At 41.8% G+C, this 23,151-nt stretch overlaps 2 protein-coding genes across 3 annotated transcripts; both read left to right on the top strand.

The window, feature by feature from the left end:
* Positions 1–47: 47 nt before the first annotated feature.
* Positions 48–6,603, top strand: SMCO3 (single-pass membrane protein with coiled-coil domains 3). Of its 2 annotated transcripts, XM_026076117.1 has the most exons (4): positions 48–2,357; positions 2,829–2,936; positions 3,459–3,535; positions 4,815–6,603. In XM_026076117.1, the coding sequence occupies exon 4, from the start codon at positions 4,834–4,836 to the stop codon at positions 5,509–5,511; it is 678 nt and encodes a 225-aa protein (XP_025931902.1). In that variant the 5' UTR covers positions 48–2,357; positions 2,829–2,936; positions 3,459–3,535; positions 4,815–4,833; the 3' UTR covers positions 5,512–6,603. The 2 variants fall into 2 exon arrangements, with proteins under 2 accessions (XP_025931902.1, XP_025931901.1); XM_026076116.1 differs by lacking the exon at positions 3,459–3,535 and having other exon boundaries at positions 50–2,357.
* Positions 6,604–10,615: 4,012 nt separating this feature from the next.
* WBP11 (WW domain binding protein 11) lies at positions 10,616–22,937 on the top strand. The gene is made up of 12 exons (XM_026076084.1): positions 10,616–10,847; positions 12,334–12,443; positions 13,289–13,320; positions 13,896–13,989; positions 14,390–14,586; positions 15,235–15,368; positions 16,130–16,329; positions 17,198–17,392; positions 18,076–18,177; positions 18,512–18,814; positions 20,787–20,969; positions 21,680–22,937. Exons 2-12 carry the CDS (start codon positions 12,380–12,382, stop codon positions 22,111–22,113), a joined length of 1,938 nt encoding a protein of 645 aa, XP_025931869.1. The 5' UTR covers positions 10,616–10,847; positions 12,334–12,379; the 3' UTR covers positions 22,114–22,937.
* Positions 22,938–23,151: the final 214 nt, after the last annotated feature.

Raw genomic sequence — 23,151 nt, 5'->3', positions numbered from 1 at the left:
CAAACAAGAGACATTAGAGTTAGAAGAGAACATGGAAAAAGGGCTTCTGCTAGCCTTTGCAGGTCTTACCAGGCAGGCCAGCAAAATATGGGGTAAGCAGCTATATGTTATTATTTTGATGGCTGCTGGAATTATGAATCTGACCCTCAGCTGAAAAGCTGAGGTGTGTGAGAGAATAATTCTTGCCTTTTGGTGTTTATTGGTAGATCCATTATGGGAGTCCTAGCAAATAGTCTATTTTACATCATCCTTAGAACTATCATCCTTTGGTTTGAGTATACCAGTGGGTCTACTCAGAATTAAACTTGTGTTCTGGGCAGGGGGGAATGGACAGAGGAAAGTCAATCTGCCAAATGAGTCATCTGCTGTCAAGAGACAAAACAATTAAAGGCCGATAATGCAATGTGCTGTCAGGATACCATTTCCTTTGAAGTGACCCACATCTGTCAAATCATAGAGTGGCAAGATGTTGCACTCCTGCTACCTAGAGACAGCAGCTCAGCATCCCTTGGTGGGTGGAAGCAGGTAACAGTCTCCTTGCCTGGGCTCCCACCTTGCTGCTCTTTTGACTACTAGGTGTTCTCCCAAGGCCAACTGCAGGCACAGTCCTAGGGCAGCACACTGCTGAGGGGAACAAAATAGCACTGTTCCTGGTGTTGCATTTGCCTGTGCCAGAGGCCTGCCCTGGAAAGCCAGACTGGCTGCAGGTGCTGCAACCAGCAGCCATGTTTCATCAGCTATTGCTGCAATTAGATGCACAATTAGAGGTATCCAAGCAGTTGCAGTTCCCCATCCCACTTCATACACTTCAAGGCTTTTCTCTTAGTGCTCAGCTCTACCCCATACCTCTCCCTCCTTTCCTTTACCCTGGCAGAAGTAGTCTGAAATTGCATAAAGCAGTAAAATTGATTTTAGCCACCACTGTTGTTAAGCCAGAGCTGGCTCTGGGGCTCCATGCCACTTCCTCCCCTCTCACTGCATCAGAGGAGAGGACCTGGGAAATTGCAGCAAAGAAGAGTGACAGACACATCAGATGAAGTTCTTCCCCCAAATGTAAAAAGTCTGAAACGATAGCTATTATCTTGCTTAAAGAACTGGAGCAAAACTGGAACAAAACTGCTGGTTTATTGTTCAAATCATTCTGAATCATGTTCCATACAATCGAGTAGGAACTGCAGAAGAGAATGGTTCACATCCACCACAAACCTTGAGGACCTGAAATCAGCTTCCAGGACTACAGAGTATGACAAAGAGGTAGTTGCTAGGCTGATGAATTCAATCCAGTTTAATATTTGAGGAAGTATTTCAGGACTGCATGATATTCTCAGTTAGTAAAAGGAGTCACAGCTGAGAAAGGGCTGGGAACAGCTAATTGCAGAAAAGTAATAGTTAAATCATTAGTGCTCTCTCTTAGCTCATGCTCTCATGCCTACAGCTCTGAAATCAAGGAGAGTTTCATACTCTAGTTCTGGACAGAACAAAATAGCTCAGCTTTCAGGGAAAACAAGCTGGCAATTACAGATGACTCATTTTATGCTTGATAGAAGAACTGGTCTTGTACTTTCACGTGAGAACTCAACCACTCTGACATGGGGAGGCAGCACTGGTGACTAGGTCCTGGTGGACGGTGGGTCTGCCTTTCTAAAGCTCAGTGCATAGAAGGTGTCTAACTTGAATGAATGCAGAAGTACAGGCTCTCCCGCTGGGACAGACAAAGCCTGTACTGCTGACTTCATGGTTTCTGGTATTTATTTTTCTATTTGTGTTGGACTGTTCAACTTTTCTTCCATAATTCATAGGTGTACAAAAACAGTCATGGCAGTAATTCATCATTTCAAGCAACAGCTGAAAACATTAGCATTTATTATGCATATTTATAAACAACAGAAATGTATAAATCCCAGTACGAAACCTAATCCTGTACCTGGATGAATGAAAAGTGCTGCCCTACATGTTAAATCTTCTGACAACAGCATGTAATACCATCCCCTTTCAGACATGGCTAGAGGTGCTTATGATGGCACCTTTGTCATAGGCAGATGGATTCATGCTGTAATTATTCTCTCCACGAACAGAAGGCCTTTGGACACAGGCCTGGAGGACCTAACAGTTGTGAACTAGCCTGAAATAAACTGAAATGTGTTGTAATTGGAGGGAAGGAGAAAGGAGAAGGAAAACATCATCCAATAGGAATAACTGAGAGAAGGCAGGCAACAGGACCCAGATGAAGCCCCACGCTCTGGATCTGTAACTCATCACATGCTTCTGGAAACCACCAGAGGTATCCAGGGGAAAGAGGATGAAGTCATTGTCCTGCACACATTCAGCTGATTGCAGAAGCGCTCAGTCAAAATCAGGTAGGCAGTCTAAATGTTTAACTGGAAAAGCCCCTGGAAACCCCCCTGGAGAATATCTCCTTGGAACTGAAGAAATAGGCAGAAATACTGAAATATATGTAGTCAGCCTAACTCTAGAAAGTGAATGTAACAACTAGCAAAAGTGCTAATGTGAAGAGTGAGAGGCAATTTTAGTTTTAAGGGACATACAGTCAAGAGTGGTAATGGGAACCTGAAATAATTCTTGTAATGGATAAAGAATAGATGCTAGAAAACTCCTCCATATCTTTCTAGTATGTAAGATGTTCATTGAAGTGTTGTTGTTCTTAGAACAATTTGTTTTCTCTCAGTTTCTGTAAGTAAGAATAAGCAAATTACCTTTTAACAAAATGTCACTGGAGTGGAAAAGATCTAATACCACTCTGGGTCAGGAAGCAGGCCAACAATATCCCTGAGGCAGAATTGATATGAAATCATACTTTGCATTCACAGGGTTTTATGTTTCCTGAAAATCACAAACTCTTACTGTATATGGACTTTGTTCCCTCCAGCCTGAAGAAAGATGAGTTAAAGAGTTTATTTTTTTGACAGAGCTACAAGGTAAGTGACTGGAAGAAATGCATACCTAATTCAATGTACACTATTGCGCAAAATATTATGGGAAAAAAATCCCTTCAGAGTGGCTTGTATTTCAACACTGGGACTAAAAGCTGGCTAGGGAACTGTTGAAATCATTCTGTTTTTCTACAGTGATTTTGTTGGGGAGAGGTGCATTTAGTGAAATATGGCTGGATCAGTGTCAGATGGTTTGGAATTAACAGACTGTGCAAGAACTAAAAAGAGCAAAATAACAGAAAGGGGTTGTTGCAGAAGAAAAATCTATCTTATCTCCTACTCATAACAATTTGTAGTTATAACTGTGGTATGTAGGCACCAATAACAAGAAGAGATTTATCTTGGAAAAATGCAAACTAATTCATAAAAGTGGCCAAGATTTGTGACAAGAGGGCTGAGAATGCAAAAGTACCAACAAAGAAATCAGATGTTCTGCTCATTCACAGTTCGCCCCAGTTGCAGAGTTCATTTAACTCAAAATCACACTAAAGCATTTTTTCTTTGCAGTTGGCGATGGGTTAAAAGGAAGTGGCACAGAGCTGATTACAGAAGCTTAGTAACAAGGAATAACTCCATAATCCTTGGTAACTGTCACTTTGGACCCTGTATGTTGACATTCAGCTGATGCTGAAAAATATATTAAACATGCCTTCTTATTGTCAAACCAGAGACAGCTCAGACAAGAACAGTGACCATAAGGATTGGACACAAGAGTTTAGAGAAAAAAAAAAGAATTTAAATTATGTGCTCTGGTCTGTACAGTGATGGGAGAGGGCCAGGCTCTGCCCAGCTATGTCCTAGGAGCTTGGCGAGCACCTGCTGATGTTAGATCTAAACAGGACAACCTGTGTACAGGAGGAGTCAGGCTGCAGAGGTGGGACACTCCCTGCAAGCTGGTGTGTGCTGCTCCAAGGCAGTCTGTTATCGCACACATCCTATTAAAATAGGTGCACCTCACTGCAATTACATGGCACATTCAACATCGAGGGAGCTGTCTATAGTTGTTTGACAGCTGTGAGTAAAAAATCAATGGGGAATTATTTATAGCATTATAAACAGCGGTGAATAGGAACACTGAAGAAATCAACAATAATAAGGAATAGGGGTTAAATATTGGGGAAGAAAACACAGTGGGAGATATGTGCAAAATGATATTAGGATGGATTTATCTAAGAAGCTTTCACTATTCTGTATGAATTCGCAAGTATGAGTTTATTAGTATAAAAGTGCTTATATGACAACACTTTCTCTTGAACGTGAGAAGAGATACAGTACACTGCATAAAACACCCTTATGCCAGTACAGGCTGTGCCCACTCCACAAGCCATTGCAGTAGTATAAAAATCAGATGCCATTAATTGAAGAAAATAGGCTGATACAAAAGTGTGTTTAGAACAGGCATTTCATGTCCTCAGATTATTTTAGATTTTGCAGATGAGATAAGTTTGTTTCTTAATGAACCAGTTCAGTTTCTACCACCTTCAGCTTTCTAGGTGAAGAATGACACATTCATTTTACTAACCTGCTAATTACATATTTGTTAGTTGTTTTTGTTGATCTGAATATGCCCAAGTTTCAGAATGTCTCTTTCTAATCATTTGGCTTCAGCAAGTCAAGTTCAAAGGTATTTCAACACTGCAATATTTAGTAGGTGCAACTTTCAGGTCTGAAGTGATACAATACATGCACTGGAAAGACCCCAAACACAATTACGATTTCTAGACTTATAAGCTATATCTTGGGATTTGATTTGCCAAGTATGAAAAGAATCAGTGAGGCAGAGACAAAGGAGTACATTTTAATTCTCTTTAAGGGTTAGGGTTCCAGGTGTTAAACAGAATAAAGTTTTCTTTTTTCTCTTAGAGTAGCTTATTTCTGAAGAATGGCGCTGAGCGACCTCCTTTACCCAGATAACCCCAAGAGACGTCAAGAATTGATCCATCTGCATCAGGAATTGCTTGACTGCATGTCCACAAATTTCCGTGCAACAAATGAGCTGGCTGGAGTGCTGAATGAACACCTGGGGTGTATGATTCCCCGTATTAAGATGAGAGAGAGCAGTACCGTCAAGGAAAACTGTGACATTATCATTCAAGCAATGAGTGAGATTCAGTGTCAAGTACAGAAGATTGATAGTGACATGAAGGAAAAGCTAGAGCCTGTGCTGTACCAGAAGTTGTATGATATCAAAGAGCCTGAACTGGAGAAAATTGCAATAGCCCATAAAGTCTTTTCTGTTGTTCTTGGAGAAGCGACTTCGACGGCCGGGATGGTAGCTATCAAACTAATTGGCTCCAATCTTATAACTCTCACTGTTGGCAAACTTGTCAGTCTCCTTGCACAGATTGGGGCATCTGTTCTTGGGGGAATCAGCATTGCCATTCTCGGGCTTGGCATTGAAATGATCCTCCACGCCATTCTGGGAGCTGTGGAGAAGAACCAGCTTCTGGCAGCTGTGAGAAGCTATGAGGAACACCTGGCCCAATTTAAAGCAGCCTCAGAAAAATACCAGCATGCCATCCATGAAGTGACTTCCTTGGTGAGACATCAGGCTCAATGAATGAAGTTGGTATTCTTGCTCCTGCCATGATAGCAACTGCAGCAGCTCTGTCTGCTAAACGTTTTTGATTCATTATGGTAAAATGATTTTTTTTTTCTCACTGTGCGTGTATTTGTTTCTTTCTAGTGGTAACAGAACAAGAGATGTGACAGATGAGGGAACTGGAACAGAAATATATTAATAAGGAATTGGCTTAAGGGTGCTTCTGCAAGGCAGCAGTTCAAATACTTGGCACCTTTTGTTCAGCGGTTTTCTGGAATGCGTTGTAGATAACAACCCTGAAACATAACTAGTACTAACGACAATAATTTCACTGGTGGAGCAGTAGTGGTTAGAAAGCATGTTTTTTTCCTTATTGTGTTTCTATAGCAAAAGTGAGATCATGATGGGAGAAAACGATTTCAATAAACAAACCCACATCATCATCTGGAGGGTTCATTGGGACAGCTGTACTGCCTAAATTTGCTTAGTGTGGATTAGCACTAAATCTGATACGCTGAATTCCCTTTTCATACAAGTGCTCATTAAGGACTTGCTGAAGCATATTTAACTGCTATTTCCTGTCCTATTCTTGTCCTAAGGAGCCTGCCAGAGATCTTCTTTAAATAAATTCTAATCCCAGTAGATTAGCAGTTAAGAAAATCATGTGCCGACAGACAAACACATACAACCCTGCCCCACAACTGAGAGAAATCAGCTATAGTGTTCCAGGTGTTCTGTGAATAATCTCTTATGCTCAGTAATGCCTTGCTCCTGCCAGCCCACAGGTACTTAGTTCTGGGCACATTTGCTGCGCTGCTGGTTGAAATGGGATTATACACATGTGCAAGTATTTGTAGGATCATAGCCCTAGATCACAGACATGCTGTTGAATTTATTTTCTTTTCAAGTGCTTTGCAAGTCACCAATGTGGGACTGCCAAGAGCATACTCAAATTTTGCATTTCATGACATGCTACCAAATGTCCTTATGCAGCAGATTTTAAAAACAAAAAGCTAGAAGCAAGAAGAAGTCTCCTTCTCTAATTTACTGTGGTTTGCTTTTTTGCTTTGTTCTTTGAAGAAAAATGTAATTTAAAAATTAATAAAAAAATGCATCTAAACATCTAAACAAGCTCTCCTTCCTGTAGTTGTTCTACTTTTTTTGTTCTGTCTCAAAAATCAATCTGAAGCCAAATCATATGGTGTACTTACTAAGAAAAAAGATTAAAATCTTCATTAAAGATGCAATTTATAAATTACTATTCCTATCCAGGACAGATTATTATCTATCCAGGACTGTACATAGGTACATTTTAGTACCAGCCTCCCCCACACTAAAAGCATATTCAAATTCATACATGTTTATTAATATTCAATATTAGCAATATTAAATGATTATGATAATAACTAGATTGTGCCTATGAAAGTAAACAGGTGAGTTACAACAGAAAAGCTGTTCATTCTCTTCTTAACTCTTTCCTATTCATTTTTTTTCTTTCCCATCTTTCCCACTTTTAATCATTTTTTCAGGCCTCTCTCTGCCTTTATTCTCATTTGCACGGAAGCCACTAGATGGCAACGCAGCTGACGGCTCGAAAATAGCTCTGGCAGCCAACAGGGAAGAAGTCCCCAGCTCCGGAGCTTGGGTGAGCGCCAGAGATGGCACTGCTGGCCTGACAAGCGGGGCCAACGCAAGCCGCAGCCTGGGTGGTGTGGGTCTGGAGAGGCAATTCAGAGGAGGTAAAAAGCACTGCCCTGCCTAGGCACAAGGTATTGTGGTGGCACGGTGACCTAAAGCACCTTGTTTCTCTAAGATGCAGCTTTTCCTAGCTCCTAAGAAGTGTGGTGCTTAGTAGAAACAGGGGATTATCACTTCAGTCAAAGGGATTAGACACTGTCAATCAGCAGAACAGTAATGTTTTGAGTTTTGGAGAAACAGGAAGTCCCAGTTTGTGCTCATTTTCTATGGGTACCTGTACATTCTAATTTAGGAAGAAGAAACACCAGCTCGGTACATACCTTTGTGAAGTTGCCAACCACTGTTGTAGGAGAATATTGGAGTCAGACAAACAGAATTCTATCATATTTTTCAGGCAGTTCGTCCACATTTTCTTTAAAGCAAATTCTAAGCCGTGTTGGGGGATGGGCATATGCAATGAAGACTGTAAAGACACACAGTCGCCATTCACTTCTTGATAGATCCTTGTTGCTGGTGGGCTCAAAGGAAAGATGGGTTCCTTGAGAAAGCAGGCGTGGAAGGTGTCCTCATGTCCACAAGATGTTAAAGACGCTGAGGACGCTGGCAGCCCGCAGGCCGCTGCTTATAGAGCAGGAGGCCATGACCTCACAGAGGCCTGGCCAGCAACCCTATGAGCTAGGACGGGGCCCATGACCTCACAGATGCCCCAGCCAGACAAGGCTGTTTTGAGGTAAGAAACCTGCAAATTAGCTTGGGGGACCCCCCCCCCAACTCTTTCCCCCAACCCCAGGAATAAGAAAATCTCTGGGATTTGCCTGTATTACTGCCAGTTATATATTCCTTGTCATTAGTTACTGGTTCTCACACTCAGTGCAGTGTGCATTCAACTGGCTAAATGCAAGGGGGAGCATCCAGCAGAGCAGAAACAGCCTAGCTCACTCTGTGTGTGATAGGTAATTGAAATACTTCCCCTCAAAATAGGAAACGATTATCTGCTTTCTCTTGCCCTCTGATAAATCTCACGCTTGTTTCTCTGAAGATGCCATACCCAGTTTGGGGCCAAACTGCTGATGCTTCTGCTCTAGACCCTCTGGTGCTACCTCTCTGAGTGACAGAAGTACATTCAGGCCAAGTGAAATGTGACAGTACTATTGTAATATGGACACAGGTTGCATGGGAACTCTACAGGCTGGACAATGTTTCTCCTTGTCTAGTAGTTGTTTGGCAGCATTTCTTACAGGACAGATATCTAATTGGCCAAATATGTGTTTGGTCAGGCCCAGAAATTTCTCTCCAACAATAAACAAAGCACTTGTGAGGCACAGCCCTGCACACATGCAGTTTTTGTGGCTCTTGACAGAGAGCTGCCCTGGATCCAGCTTGTCACTTGAGGTGCTTGGAGATGTCTGTGCTTGATGTCCTTTGTAATCTAGCTCCTGCTGAGCTCCAAGTCAGCAGACTCCTGGGAGAAACCTAAATTAGGATTGCTGCACTAACACATCCCCCACTGAGCCCAGTAATGTCATGACAACAGGCCCAGCCCATGAGGAAGAGGCAATCTGCAAAGCATTGGTACCTCCCTCTCCAATGATATGGTACTCCTTTCATGCATATGACAAAGACTTGATGTGCATGGCCATAATGTTCCCATCACAGCCCCCTCAGGCACTCTCCTTCTGCTCACTCATTTGTTGTGAACAAAGGATTAAAAATTAAAATTGTATATCATAGGTATTTTAAATAAGAACAAGCTCAAAGAAGAAAAGGAACTGTAAACCAGCCCAAAGCAGTGTAAGCTGCTTTCACACCTGTGTAGAAATATTGGATTGTTGCAACCAAAATCTGTTCTGCAACTAATTCTACCCAGTAACAAGAACAACACAAAAGAACATGCCCCAAAGGTGCTACATACGTGGTGAGCAGGACTTCTGGGACAGTTGGAGCTCTCAGAAACCTGGCTTTGTAGATGCTGCTGGACTGATCATCTTCTAACTTAGATTTTGTATAGTTTGTGACTAATATTGATGTTAACGCGATGCTTAGTGCATAGTCTTGCTTTTATCCACCCTGCAGAGATTCTTAGTAATGTTCCCAGTTTGTCATCTAAGTCTTCATTATTTGAAAAGCCCTAACACTTTGGGGTAACACTGCCCATTCACCCCAAACCAGGTGATCTGTAACTCATGCTCAGAGATCAGACCATCTCTGCAAGCCTCCTCTACTAGCTTCTAGGTACATCTGTGTGTGGAAGAATGTCCTTCCTACTCTGTCTCCCCTGGCGTGTTTATTCTTTTAGCCTGCACCCACACTATGCTGCTTCCCCCCTCCTTATTCACACTGATGCAACTGTTAACCAAAGAGATGTTTCACATATTTTTTTATCCTGGTTCTTCACGCGTGCTCATATGCCCAGGGACTTTTTTGGGAGAAACACTTTGTGCAGTGAGAACAGTTACCACCAAGTGTCCATCAGCTTCCGCAAAGCTGGTCACCAGTTTGCTGCAGGGGTTTCCATGGGGGGGGGGGGGGAAGCTGCAGGAAAAGGCGAGCATGGAGAGTAGCTTCTGTGCTCTCTGCTGGTGGGAAACTAGCTCTCCTGTACTCTTTGTATGGCCCAAGTTATCTGGTGAATATCATTGCTGTACAAGAGTTCCCCCAAAGGTTTATATTCTGATTTTGTCTTACAGAATTGGCATTCTTCTTCTTCCTAAGGCTGGGAAATACTCATTGAACTGCTAAAGATGTTACTAAACATCATTTGTAGCCATTTCCTTCTAGCATATGAGTTTACAAAGAAGAAACTGAAACAGATTGAAATGTGCCTATTTGTTGCTCAAAAGGAAAATAATCTCTGCCTAGTATCTATTAAAGTGAAAAAATCTCATAAAGGCTCAGATTTTTATTGCCTTTTTCTCTCAAAGCAGTCAAGCCATCATCAGTTCATCAATTTAAACTGTAACTCCAGATGCTACAGACCAAACATCACATAGCCTAGGCTCACTCTGCACACCTTCCCCTGGCCCTCTGTTTTTTTAACCTCTCAATTTTTGTAATACTCCTCCACCCCCGAGTGCCCTCCATCCCTCCTGCTTCCCCAATTTTTTCTTTCAGATAGTTCTATGTCAAGACACGACCTCCTCCCTGAACTTTCCCTCCCCTCCAGCCCCACAGCCTGCCCTCACAGCCTTTCCTGGCCCCGAGGGACACAGGGGCAGGGAGCGACCCACCTCCCCCCGGCCAGAGCTAGGGCACCTCCCCCACCTGAGGCCCCTGAGGCAATAGCCGCGCCTAATGGACACCCAGATCACATGGCTCTGTGCCCGCGCGCGGCGCGTCGAGCCCTGCCCCTCCCCCCCTCGCGGGGCGGCGCCGGCCCGCCCCCTCCGCCGCGTGACCCCACCCCGGCCTCCCGCCAGCCAAACCATAGAGCAGTCCCCGTGCAAGGGAGAGAAGAGGAGCGGAATCATAGAGTCGGAGGTGGCGCGCTACTTCCAGAGAGCCGTTCTGGGCGGTGCGGCACGGCAGTCGCTCTTTACGGCGGTGCGCCACTCTGTTCGGGTTCAAGATGGCGGCGCGGCCGCGGCAACGAGGAGTGCCGCCGTTATAGAGGCCGCGGCGGCGGCGGGAGGGATCTGCGCGGCCCGGCCAGGCGCAGGGTGAGAGGAGCGGCGCTGGGAGGGGAGGGGAAGGGAAGCGAAGCGAAGCGGGCAGAGGAAGGTGGCATACGGTACCACCTTCCCTCCCTCCCTCCTTCCCCCCACCCCCGGTTGGGGGAGGGGAGCGGAGGGGAGGGAAGCGGAGCGGAGACTCTCGTGTTCCTCATGGGATGCTTTCTACCCCGGTTCCCTACTGTCAATGTTATAAATCTGGGAAGTGCAGCGTGCATGTGCAACTCGTAGGTCTGCCCTCTAAGCATTCCTAGCTAAAGAAATTATAGTATCTTGCAAAGAAATCTATCAATGTGAGTTATTTTTGTAAGTAGGACATATGTGTTATTGGTGATCACAGATCGTGGGGTGCTGTTGCTCACAGTTGGCCTGCTGTTTGCATAGTCTGGTAGTAAGAGCCATGAGTTCTGTGGACTTTTGCTGAACAGTGCACTGAGTGCAGTTAATCCCTGGAGCTTGTTAGCAATCTATTCTGTGAGGTGCTGAAACCCTAAACGAGACTTATGCTTAAATTTCTTTATAGTAGATGAGGTGAGGTACATGAATCAGTAGTGGTTTGAAAGTGGCAGCTTTTGCAATGAGGGGAGAAGGATGTGTGGGGCAAGCTGCGGCAAGGGTGTCGAGAACTTTGGACTGAACTTATGAAGTCTTTCACTGTGTTTGGACACTGCCTGTTTGGATGCAGTATGGTGACTTGAAAGCTGCATTCCATCAACTCCCAATTTGCAGAATGTTTTAGTTTTTGGGATGGAACCTGTTGTGTATTTTTTGTGGTGTGGTTTTGGATGGGGGGGAGAAAATGCAGGTTAGAATTGTGAGAAAGGATGCATGCACAGCTGTAGTTATGACATCAGTAGTCATCTGTGAATTAAAAAAAAAAACTGTTTGAAAACAGGAAGTAACTCCAGAATAATCTTGCCTTTCTCTGTCCATTTTACTATAGCTTAAAATGATACTGGTGGAGATATGGAGGTAGAGAGCATAAGGGCAATAGCATGGCAGTGGTTTGTGGTGAGGAGAAAGAGATGTGAATGTGTGCAGAATACTTGCTGATGGATACAATGGGTATGGGGAAGAAGAATCATGGACAACTTAGAAGTGAGGAAAGGAGGAAATTTACAGGAAGCATATGAAATGGAGAGGAATGAGAAGGTAAAAACTGGAGAGCTCTTGTGGGAGTAAATGAAAAATGAGAAGGTCTCTGATGTGCTCTTAGAAAAGCATAACATGTGTGATTTCCCCCCCCCCTTCCCCCAAATGACATAAGCTGGAAGCTTCTTGATTTGACTCTTGAAGTGAATAACTAACTGGTTGTTGTTTAAAATAGGGTGATTCTGTTATAAATGCCTGAGGTTGTGCTAGGATTTGAAGAGCTGACAAGTATTTGAGGGAGTAACCTACTGATTTAGAGAGGGGAAATAATCATTCTCACACTATTGGTGCACAGGATATGAGACTTTGTTATCTTTTCCAGGTCTTTTTTTATTTTTATTTTTTGAGACAGAAGAAAAAAGGTCAAGATGGGGCGGAGATCTACATCATCCACCAAGAGTGGGAAGTTCATGAATCCCACGGATCAGGCCCGTAAGTATCCATAAAAGCTAAATGGATATGAACATGGGGTCCTGGAGTGACAGATTTAAAAAAAACAAACAAACCACCTTTATCTCAGAAAGAAAAGTCCTCGTATGTGAATATGAACTGATTTCCCCAAATTTCAGAAATATTATCTTTGTTTTGGTTGCTATAAAAACTTCCCAAGAGAGCTACTCGCTTGCATGCTGTTGTTGCTGTGCAGTATCTGTCTCTTAGCTTTTACTTTAGTTATAAGTGTTCTAAGGCCTCTTTACTTAGCTGTCAGCTAAACTGCAAGCTTGTGGTATAGTTAATCTGTCTGAAGCTAGAATCTGAGGAATGTGTTAAATTTTGTAAATACTCTGTTTGGATGAGGAAATCATCTAATCCTGTTTTTTTTTCCTTTTGGTAACGTGTCTGGCCTGTTATCAACACTAAGCAGATAGCAATACTCAGACTGCCATTATGAATATGCTTTATTTTAGATGTGTATTCAAAATGTGTTTTGTTTTAAAGTGCAATTCATTGTCTGTTGTTACAGGCAGCTTCTGGGCAGCAGTCCTTTGATGACTGCAAATACCGTTATGACTTGCTGTCCGTAGTTCTTGTCTGTACAGAAACAGACAAGACATGGTGATATTTCCAGTCTTTTTCTTTCTGTACAACACAAATGAAATAGAATTTTATTTCTAGTCATATTTCTCTCTCGGTGAGAATGAGATAAAAAGTTATGTTTTTGTGTAAAACAAGTCAACTGTTGAGACACAGGGCAGTAGCCCTGATTAGGGAGAGGTTCTTCATGGACATGGTTGTCTCTTTCAAGTTATTTTCTTTTCCTTTTTTCCCCTCTCTAGGTAAGGAAGCTCGGAAAAGGGAACTAAAGAAGGTAAATAAAGAGATCAGGAACATTTATTTGGCATCCCCTGTATGGTGCATCATGTTTGTAATTGTAATGGGCCATGACCAATGAGTAGACTGCAGATGTTTCAGTTGATTTTGCAAGATTCACTTTGGAAAATACTGTCTAAACAAATACTTTAAGGAAATAGAAATTTGGTTTCGAGTAACAGTATCTCTTTGTTCTACTGTATTTTAACTTGAGATGATTAAGACTTTTCAAAGCATTATTGTAAGTTCTTAGAAATTAAAAAAAAAAAAAAACCTTACGTATTTGTTGGCATATTTTATTGTACCCCTTTGGTTAGTTGGTTTAACTTGCTGGTTATATGTGTCTTAATTGGAGTGACTGAATTATGGAAGTATTTATAAATAGAGAGTGGAATTAAAACTCCCAGTAGTTTTAATTACCTTTGCTTTTGATTGTACTGTGATTAATATCTGCAAGGCATTTTAAAATGCCCTTTTTTTCAGGCTGGGAATATTGAGAGACAAGTCTTTGATACAAAGGTTCTGTCTTTTCTGTGACATTTTTCTCATCCCCTTGATCTCTGATATTCTCAGAACAAAAAGCAACGGATGATGGTACGAGCAGCTGTGCTAAAGATGAAAGATCCAAAGCAGATTATCCGGGACATGGAAAAATTGGATGAGATGGGTGAGTGAGTAGTACTAGCTGTTGGGCTTAAGCAGTGTTTTTTTTGTAGACACAGAAGAATAGTTTTTAGGGACAGTTGAGAGACTAAAAGAGGCAGAGTAAACCTCTTTCTTTCCTATTAGAAACTCTGTGAGAGGGAGATTCTATGAATAATTAAGGACTTCAAATCATGAAGTGGTTTGTTGTCTCTGAAGGCAAAATTTTTGGAGAAGATGGCTGCAATAAAGACTGAGTAGGTTGTGTGGCGGATTAGAGTTGAAGGACGGGGTTGTCTTAAGGCTGAAGACTTCCTGAAAATAGAAATTGAAAGTTGTTTGTTTTTAAAGTTGTTTCATTCATCACAGTTGTAGAGTAGAATATCTTCTGAATTTTTGTTTTATTTTTTGCTGTCTTGGATTAGAGTTTAACCCCGTACAGCAGCCACAACTTAATGAAAAAGTGTTAAAGGATAAACGCAAAAAACTGCGTGAGACTTTCGAGCGTATCTTGCGGCTCTATGAGAAGGAGAATCCTGACATCTATAAAGAGCTGCGCAAGTTGGAAGTGGAGTATGAGCAGAAGAGATCACAACTCAGCCAGTATTTTGATGCTGTCAAGGTAATGCTGCTTATAATTATAGACCTGTAGCTGTGGTAGCATATACTTTGTCCCCTCTTCAGGTGTGACAGTTACAAATGAAGGGAGCTTTATCTGTGAAAGTGCAGTAGATTGTTCTGTGAATTTCAGCTAATTCTGTTGAAGGAAATTAAATGAATGCCAGAGGATTCTCATTAAGAGCTTCTTTTGAAATTCCTCCCTACCATATTGGAGAACGTAATGTTGCCCAAGTGCAAACATCTGTAAGGTTTTCCTTTGGAACATGCAGCAGCCTGTGATTCATGCCTTCTGGATAACCAAAAGATATAGGCATAGTTGTCTTCAGCATCTTTGCTTTGGGGACTGAAGGTCTAAAGGGGGATGGAAACCTGGCTGGGTTTGGGTTAAAATACTAAAGCCTTTCACAGGTGTGCTGCATGTGGTGTGTCTTGCACTGGAGGCTTTTATGATTGATTTTCTCCAAATATCTTTGGCTTGGACTGCTGCAAGATAACATGCTATCAGAACAGGCACCTTTGGCAAGTGATGGCAGGTCCCATGTGTTTGTATCCTGTAGTGTAAAGAAGCTGTTTGGTAGCTTCTGTGGGATTAACCCATTCTCCCTCTCTCTCTTTCTCTCTCTCTCTTCCTTCCCCTCCGTCTCCCCAGAATGCTCAGCACGTTGAAGTGGAAAGTATCCCCTTACCAGATATGCCACATGCACCCTCCAACATCCTCATACAGGACATTCCCCTTCCTGGGGCCCAGCCACCTTCTATCCTGAAGAAGACATCAGCTTATGGGTAAGAAGCTTGGAGTGGAAGTGAAAAGCAGTGCTTGTATTACTGGGGAGGAGCTAGATGTTACTGGTAGAGGTAATATTGAGTAGTGGAAACTGGAGATTCTGAGAGAGTGAATTGTACTTTTTTTTTTTTTTTTTTTTTTTTTTTTCCAAACTTTTTTTTTTTTTTTTTTTTTTTTTTTTTTTTTTTTTTTTTTTTTTTTTTTGCCAAATCCTTTCTTAATCTTTGCCTAGTATTACATTTTTTTTGTTTAATCTGGTTTACGAGTAGTACACTGTCTTCTAGCATTTGTCTTTCTGTGTATCAATTCAGTTTAAAGCCCTGCCACATTGTTTGAACCTAAATGCTCCCTTAAGTTGCTCTGTATGTTTTCTTTTGTCTTGCTAGTATTCTACTTTACTTGCTAGTGTGCTTTCTTATTCTAGACTATTTCTTTCTGAATAGTCTTCTGTTTTCACTGACTTTCTGAGGTCTTCATTCGGCTTCTGTGATGGGATTCAGTGTTCAGTTTATTTCAGTCTTCTCTTATATTGTCTTCTGAGAAACTTTCTTTTGTCTGATCTTCAGCAATTGTGTCTTTGTATGAGGCTGTAAACTTCTTGAGGCAAAGCTTTTTTTTTTTTTTTTTTTTAAACGTTCATATCTGTTTATAGAATGTTTCTGTAGAAGCAATGATGAGAGAAGGAGTAAAGAATTCTATTAATCTCATGTTTGTGTATGTCTGTGTTCTTCTGGGTTTGTTTCCTTTTTTTTATTTCCAGACCACCAGTTCGGGCCATTTCTGTACTTCCACCTCCTGGACTTGGTGTTCCACGTTTACCTCCAGGCAGGAAGCCCCCTGGACCTCCTCCAGGGCCACCCCCGCCTCAAGTCCTACAAATGTATGGGCGTAAGGTGGGTTTCACCTTGGAGATGGCTCCTCGAAGGCGAGAAGAAGATATTTCTTACAGTTCTGAAGCAGGTAAAAAGACCTCTTTGTCTCTGTCTTCATTTTTCCTAGACTTCTCTATTTTGCTACAGATAGTTCTACTGTAAACATAGTGTACCTTAGCCAAGGTGTTCTTTGGGAAATATGGGTGTTTATACTACCTGAGGAGGGTTTCATCGTAAGTGATTGTGCCAGTGAGGTGATTCTGGTATATTTCATAGTTTAATATCTGCAGTTTTGTTAGCATCTATATCTTTAGATGCTGAAACTACTAATTAAAACTTTCAGGTACTTGTTTTCTTCGTTATGTTGCATAGGCTGGATATCCTCCACTACAGTCTTAACAAGGCTGAAACATTGCAGGGTGTGTGTGTTTTTTTTTTTTTTAAAAAATATATATTTTATATATATATATATATATATATATATATATATATATAAATTTTTTATATATATATGTATATATATTAACTTTCTCAGAGAAACCTTTTCCTTTTCTCAAGAGAACTGAAACAAACCTGGGCATGCACTTGCTAGAGTCCCTTTTTTCATGCAGTTATTGTATCATGTCTAAACTTTTGCCAGTGAAGTGATCAGCTTTCCTGTGTACCAGAAAAGATCAAAGTATTTCAAAGGGGGAAAAAATTGCTGAACAGAAATGAACCAGTGAGTTTTGGGTAGGAGTTGTCTTCACGGAAATTAGCCAGCCAGTTTAGAGGAATCAGAAACCTTATGAACAGAATCCCCCAAATATTCCTTAATAATCTGTATTAAAGAATAAAAGAATGACAAAAAGTTAATTCTATCAATATGGAGGTTTTCTAACGGCAGACTTCTAAAATACTCTTTCACGCCTGTGTATTTGGAATTTATACATTTCCTGATACTTTGCTTCCTGCAGGACAGCGAGGGCATGATGATGATATCTCCAGTACCAGCGAAGACGAAGGCTATCCTGAGGATATGGATCAAGACAAGCACGATGAGAGCAGTGATGACAGTGACAGCGATAGGTCAGATGCAGACAGTGAAGCCGAGGATTTCCTGCATCGTGATAATGACAAGGAGCGAGAAGGTGGCGAAGAGAAGAAATCAGGTCTGGTGGGAAGTTATAAATTGAATTTTGATTTGTCAAAAGAGGAATATTATTTAATATAGGTTGTGTTTGTGTTATTGACTTAAAGTGTGTGTGTGCATGTGTATACATGTGTGTACACGTGCGCACACACACTCCTAGCAAATTAACTCTGTTCTAGCTCTCCTAAACTTCACTTGGAGAATTTGAAGTTTTTTTTTTTTTTTTTTTTTTTTTTTTTGCATAAATGGACCTGTATAAAACTATCTAGATGTGAAATATCTGAGTGTGCCTCATATTTTCCAGGTTGAGCTATCCTTAATAGTTGAGTTAGACTATTAAGGTCACAAACCATGTTTGGCCTAAAACATTAAATTAGCACAGGACCCTACAGAAAATAAGCCTCAGTGTAAAATATTGTCACTATTTAGTGACTTGAACAGCACTTCTAAAGTGATTAAATTTCACATTACTAATGCTTTTAGACATTAATTTTTTTTTTTTTTGATTTGTTTGGGGAAATTGAACTGGTAGAGAATTCTACTGGTGGTAGAGGCTAGTAAAATTTTAAAAAGTCAGTAATACCACTGTTAACTCTTACCTAGGAGCATCATTACTTTAAAATGAAGTATTATCCACACCAGGTAGAAAACTTTCATGTATCTAATTTTTTTTCCTCTTTCTTCATGCTTTGCTTTCCCTAGGTCATAGTGTACGGTTTGCAGACATGCCTGGGAAATCACGAAAAAAGAAAAAGAACATGAAAGAACTGACTCCACTCCAGGCCATGATGTTGCGAATGGCAGGTGAGTCATACAGATATGTCTTAAGTGGACCCATATTTTAGATGGTCATAGGAAGTTACTCTGTTCTTTTTTATGCTCCTGTATCACATAGCTCAAGTTCAGGTTTGGTAGTAGAAGTTTTAGTCCTCGCAGGAAAGTATAGCTGTAGGTGGCAGCACTACCTAGAACTCTGTGCTGCTTTTGCTTTTTCTGTGTAGTAGTTAAATGTGGTCGGTTTTATTTTTCCTTCAAAGTGAGGTTTTTCATTTTTTATTTTATGTACTTAAGTTTCTCTGTACTATTCAAAAAAGAGAGTAGCTGAGAGCTGATTTTATAAATATGACTCTGTTTTCAGGTCAGGAAATTCCAGAGGAAGGGAGAGAAGTGGAAGAATATTCAGAAGAAGACGAGGAGGAGGAAGAGGACTCAGAGTCTGAAGAGACATCACAACAGCAACACAGTGAGGAAGCTCTTGCAGAAAGTGGGTCATCTACTGCAACCTCCCAGGCGCAACAGCAGCAACCTCCTCCACAGCCTGTTCCTCCAACTCAGATACAGGCACCTCCTATGCCTGGGCCACCTCCTCTAGGACCACCTCCAGCCCCTCCGCTGAGGCCCCCAGGCCCACCCACCGGCCTTCCTCCTGGCCCTCCACCAGGTGAACACTTGATTTATTTATTTATTTTTCTCTGGTTTGAAGGTAGCAGGCTCTCAGTACTGCAGATAGTCGCTTAGTTGGGGGTTACGAAGCTGCAGAATGGGTATGTATGTGTTACGGTTGAGGAACAAGAGCCCAATGTGGCAATTGCTGAGACATATGTGGTCTCTTGTGTCTGTTATTGCTGCACTGCTTTTGAGGCATCAGATCAGTATAGCTATAGTCAGGCTGATGATATTAGCTTATTTGTAGCACTGATGAGTAGCAGCAGAGCCAGTGTTGGACTATGAAGAAGCCCACAGAATGCCATGTGCCTCTCTACTGATACCCTGGCCCCCACATGAGGAAAGGTTAAAGAAGCTTGGGAGCTACTATCCAATTTTATTTTTAAACAAGCTGCAGTATGAAGGCTTCTGTTATTCCACTCTCTCAAGGTATTTTGGTCTTATTAGGAAGAAAACCATCCTCAGATGAAATAAGCATTAAAGTTGAACTTACATCAATATTGGGAGGCCTAGAGATTACTAGCATCCGATCAATATCAGGGTTTTTTTTAAATGGTATATGATTTTATTTTATTTTTTTATTTTTTTATTTTTTATTTTTTTGGAGGGCAAGCACCAAAGTTTCTGGGATCTAGAGAAAGACAGCACTTTATTTTCTGTAAGTTAGTGGGGTTACCATTTACCTGAACTGGATAACAGTTTGCTTAGTAATTAAAAAAAAAAAAAAAGTATTTAAATCTGTTCCCTGAGCTTTTATACTTGCATCACAAAGACCAATATTTTAGTTAGAGTGTACTGAGAAAGAGTATATACAATGATTTTAATGTTTTTTGTTCTACATGGCACACTAACAACATGATTTAACAAGGTGGTGGGGGGAAAGAAGCAAAGTTCTTTCTGGTATTTCCTCCTTCCCACCACCACCTTCAGTTTTCTTTTTGATATCTCCTGGCAGGAGGGATCTAAACTTTAAAAACAGTTACTTTCATTAGAGCAAGATGATTTTTTTTGCTTCTTTTCAGGCTAGAAGGGCAATTAGATTCCAGAGTGAAAAGTTCTTTCACTTTTAGCTGTTTAAATTTGGACAATGTCAGCTCAGTAGCAGTTTTTGGCTATTTCTCCAGTACATGGGGAAGACCCCTGTTCCAAGCAGCATCAAGGTGAAAGGAAGCATGTGGCTGAGTGTTTGGTTTGGGAATAAGATACGTTCTGGAGCATGCTGATATCTTTCTGAACAAATCTGAAGAGGAGAAATGATAAAACCTTTGAAGTAACACCTGTTTAGTATGGTTCTAAGAGCAGAATGACTCTGAACTCAATTCAGTTGCGTGACAAAGTGATTCTGTTTATCAAAAAAAAAAAAAAGACACCTAATAAAATAGCTGTTTGGGATAAGGAAGAGGACTTGTTCCATTATATTTGTCTGGGGTTCAGTACATCAGGATGTTATATATTTCTCTGAAGTATGTGGCTGTGATGTCAGAGCTGCACTTGCATCCTTAAAGAAGGCAAGTTGTTAGGGCCACCTGACAAACCAACTGTGACAGGATTTTGAGGTTTAACACAGTATCACTGAAACGTTCATCTAATGGAAGACTTTTGGCATTGGTACAACAGCTAGTGTGACAAACTCATTCGCTCACATGCCTGCTCATCAAAATGGTCACCTTGGTTTTTAGTGTGGTTGGGAAGTACCAGGAGCTGAAAAGGGTCTAGCACCACGCCTCTTAAGGGGGGAATAGAGCTTTTCCACAGGTAGTGGAATATACCTGATTATTACCAAGAAACTTTTCCCTGACTTAAGACTGCCGTCTCTTCTTGAGACTTTCAGAAGATGTATTTAATCTGGCAGCTGGCTAGTAACAGACACAGCTTTTGAGTTCATGTCAAGGGTCTTCAATATTACCTGATGTGATGGTTCTTTTATCTACTAAAGAAGTTTCTCTTTTTCGTATGTATGCTTTCAGGAGCTCCTCCGTTCCTGAGACCTCCTGGGTTACCAGGACTGCGTGGGCCTTTACCTCGACTTCTACCGCCAGGCCCTCCGCCTGGGCGACCACCAGGCCCTCCGCCTGGCCCCCCACCAGGTCTGCCCCCAGGTCCTCCTCCACGTGGACCCCCTCCTCGTCTGCCACCTCCTGCCCCACCAGGTAAAGCTTTGGAGCAGGGTCTCTCCCTGCTTTATTGTCCTAGTACACTTAGAACCTTTACTGTGATGATCAAGCCAGTAAATCTGATGGGGGGGAAAAAGTGGATATTCCTTTTGTCTTTAAATAGTGCCCTGTTACCAGTTTGTCTGTGTTCCCCTCTGTGGGGCTAAAAGTACTCCCTTAGGAAGTTCTTCCTGGTTGGTCCCTCATAGCTGTCTCTTTTCCTATGTAATAAGTAATTCAATATTGCTGTGTAGTTTGCTAGCAAGAAATCTGCCCTTAAAAAAGGGGGGGAAGGAGGATTCAGAGTTTACAATTTTGCTGGACTGTGTTTCTGAATAATACCAGAGCGCAATGATGATGGGGGATTTTATGCTGCCTGGTCATATACTTCTGATGATTCTGAAATTTCAGCCAAGTAGCTGACCAAGAAACTTTATTTTCAGCTTGGAACAGGGTAATTTGAAAGAGGTGGAACAATATGCAGGGACCTGTAGATTTCAAAGTCCAAGGAGCACTTTTCTTTCCTCAACTTTTTCTTCTTTCTTCCTTTTGGGAACCAGTGGTTGGTGCAACATTGAAAACAGTTTCTGAAGCCAGCGCAGTTGCATCTTGTTGATATTTCTTTACTTTTTGAGCCTGCGCACTTTTCTGTCAAAGATTTTCAGGCTCCCAGTGTGGAGCCAGCTCATACTTTTTTTCTCTTGCAGGTATCCCTCCTCCTCGCCCAGGCATGTTACGGCCACCTTTGGTGCCTCCGTTAGGACCTGCCCCACCTGGGCTTTTCCCACCAGCTCCCATTCCAAATCCAGGGGTGCTGAGTGCCCCACCCAGCTTGATTCAGCGTCCCAAGGCGGATGACACCAGTGCGGCCACCATTGAGAAGAAAGCTACAGCCACTATCAGTGCCAAGCCGCAGATCACTAACCCCAAGGCAGAGATCACTCGCTTCGTGCCCACTGCCTTGCGAGTGCGCCGGGAGAATAAAGGGGCTTTGGCTGCCTCCCAGAGAAAACCAGATGATGAGCCTACTCTCCCGTTAACCAAAGCAGCCCCTAAGTCTGGATCGTCTGCCCCTATCTCTGTACAGACAAAGGATGATGTGTATGAAGCCTTCATGAAGGAAATGGAAGGTCTCCTGTGACCTGTCATAGCCCTAGTCAGCTTTCCTGCTCTCTGAACACAGATCAGACTCCCGCAGAGGGAGTAGAAGAAAAGGCCCCCCTGCAAGCAGTGAGAGGGCTTGCATGACAGGGAATAGTTCCCTACCCACAGGTTAACTTGCCAGTATGCTCTGAATAGAGACCGCAGCAGATGAGGGGTGACAGGACCTCATTTCAGAGCTAGCATGTCCACTTAGTGGAAGGAAATTGCAGTCAAGAAGGTGATACTGCTTTCCTCGAGTCCTCCCCCTTCCTTGGTGGGAGGTAATGGTACTCTGAGGCGGTATGATAATGCTCTGCCTGGAAACCTTTCACTTCATGAGTGCTTTGGCGAGGGTAGTGGAGCAAATTTTTAAGGAGCTGGAAAAACGTTAGCAGGATTTCATACACACACATGGTTGTCAAGTTTTTATTTTCTGTACTGTTTTTTTTTTCCTGTAAATATTTTATAATCCTGTCGCTTTTTTAGTTGCAGTGAGATTGATCAATCATTTTTTCTTCCAGGGTAGTCAGGGAGGTAATTTGTTGTGTATACTGTACACTGGAATTTTGCACCCTGTCCCCTCTACAGTCATCTTGATGGCTTTTAACTGACAGGGGAAATTTCATTTTGTCTTGTGAAAGACAATAAATGTTCAGTGTATCAAAATGTCAGTTTCCTTGTGATCTGTATAAATCTAGTATATGGATGGAAAGGGAGGAATCTCTTCAAAGACCTTGAGGAAGACACAGGCATTCTGACCTTCATGAAAGAAGAGCAATAGCTATGTTGTAAATGAATAAAAGGATAATATATATATATATATATATTCTTAATTAAGTCTTTTATATTCTTGTTTCAACAGTTCCTGTATGTCCCTTTCAGCCTTTGCTGGTGGATGGTAGAAATTTAAGTCCTGAAATACTCTTAATTACAAAACACTACTTTTTTTTTTTTAAATATACTCTCATCGAAAGGTTTACTTTATATCAAGCCTTAGATATATACTAGATGCATCTTGGACAGACTAGATTTATCT

This window comes from Apteryx rowi, unplaced genomic scaffold (genome assembly GCF_003343035.1).
Source record: "Apteryx rowi isolate R43461 unplaced genomic scaffold, aptRow1 scaffold_426, whole genome shotgun sequence".
NCBI classification, from domain to species: Eukaryota; Metazoa; Chordata; class Aves; order Apterygiformes; family Apterygidae; genus Apteryx; species Apteryx rowi.
The sequence above is the reverse complement of the archived record's forward strand: the minus strand, read 5'-3'. Positions and strand labels throughout refer to the sequence as shown.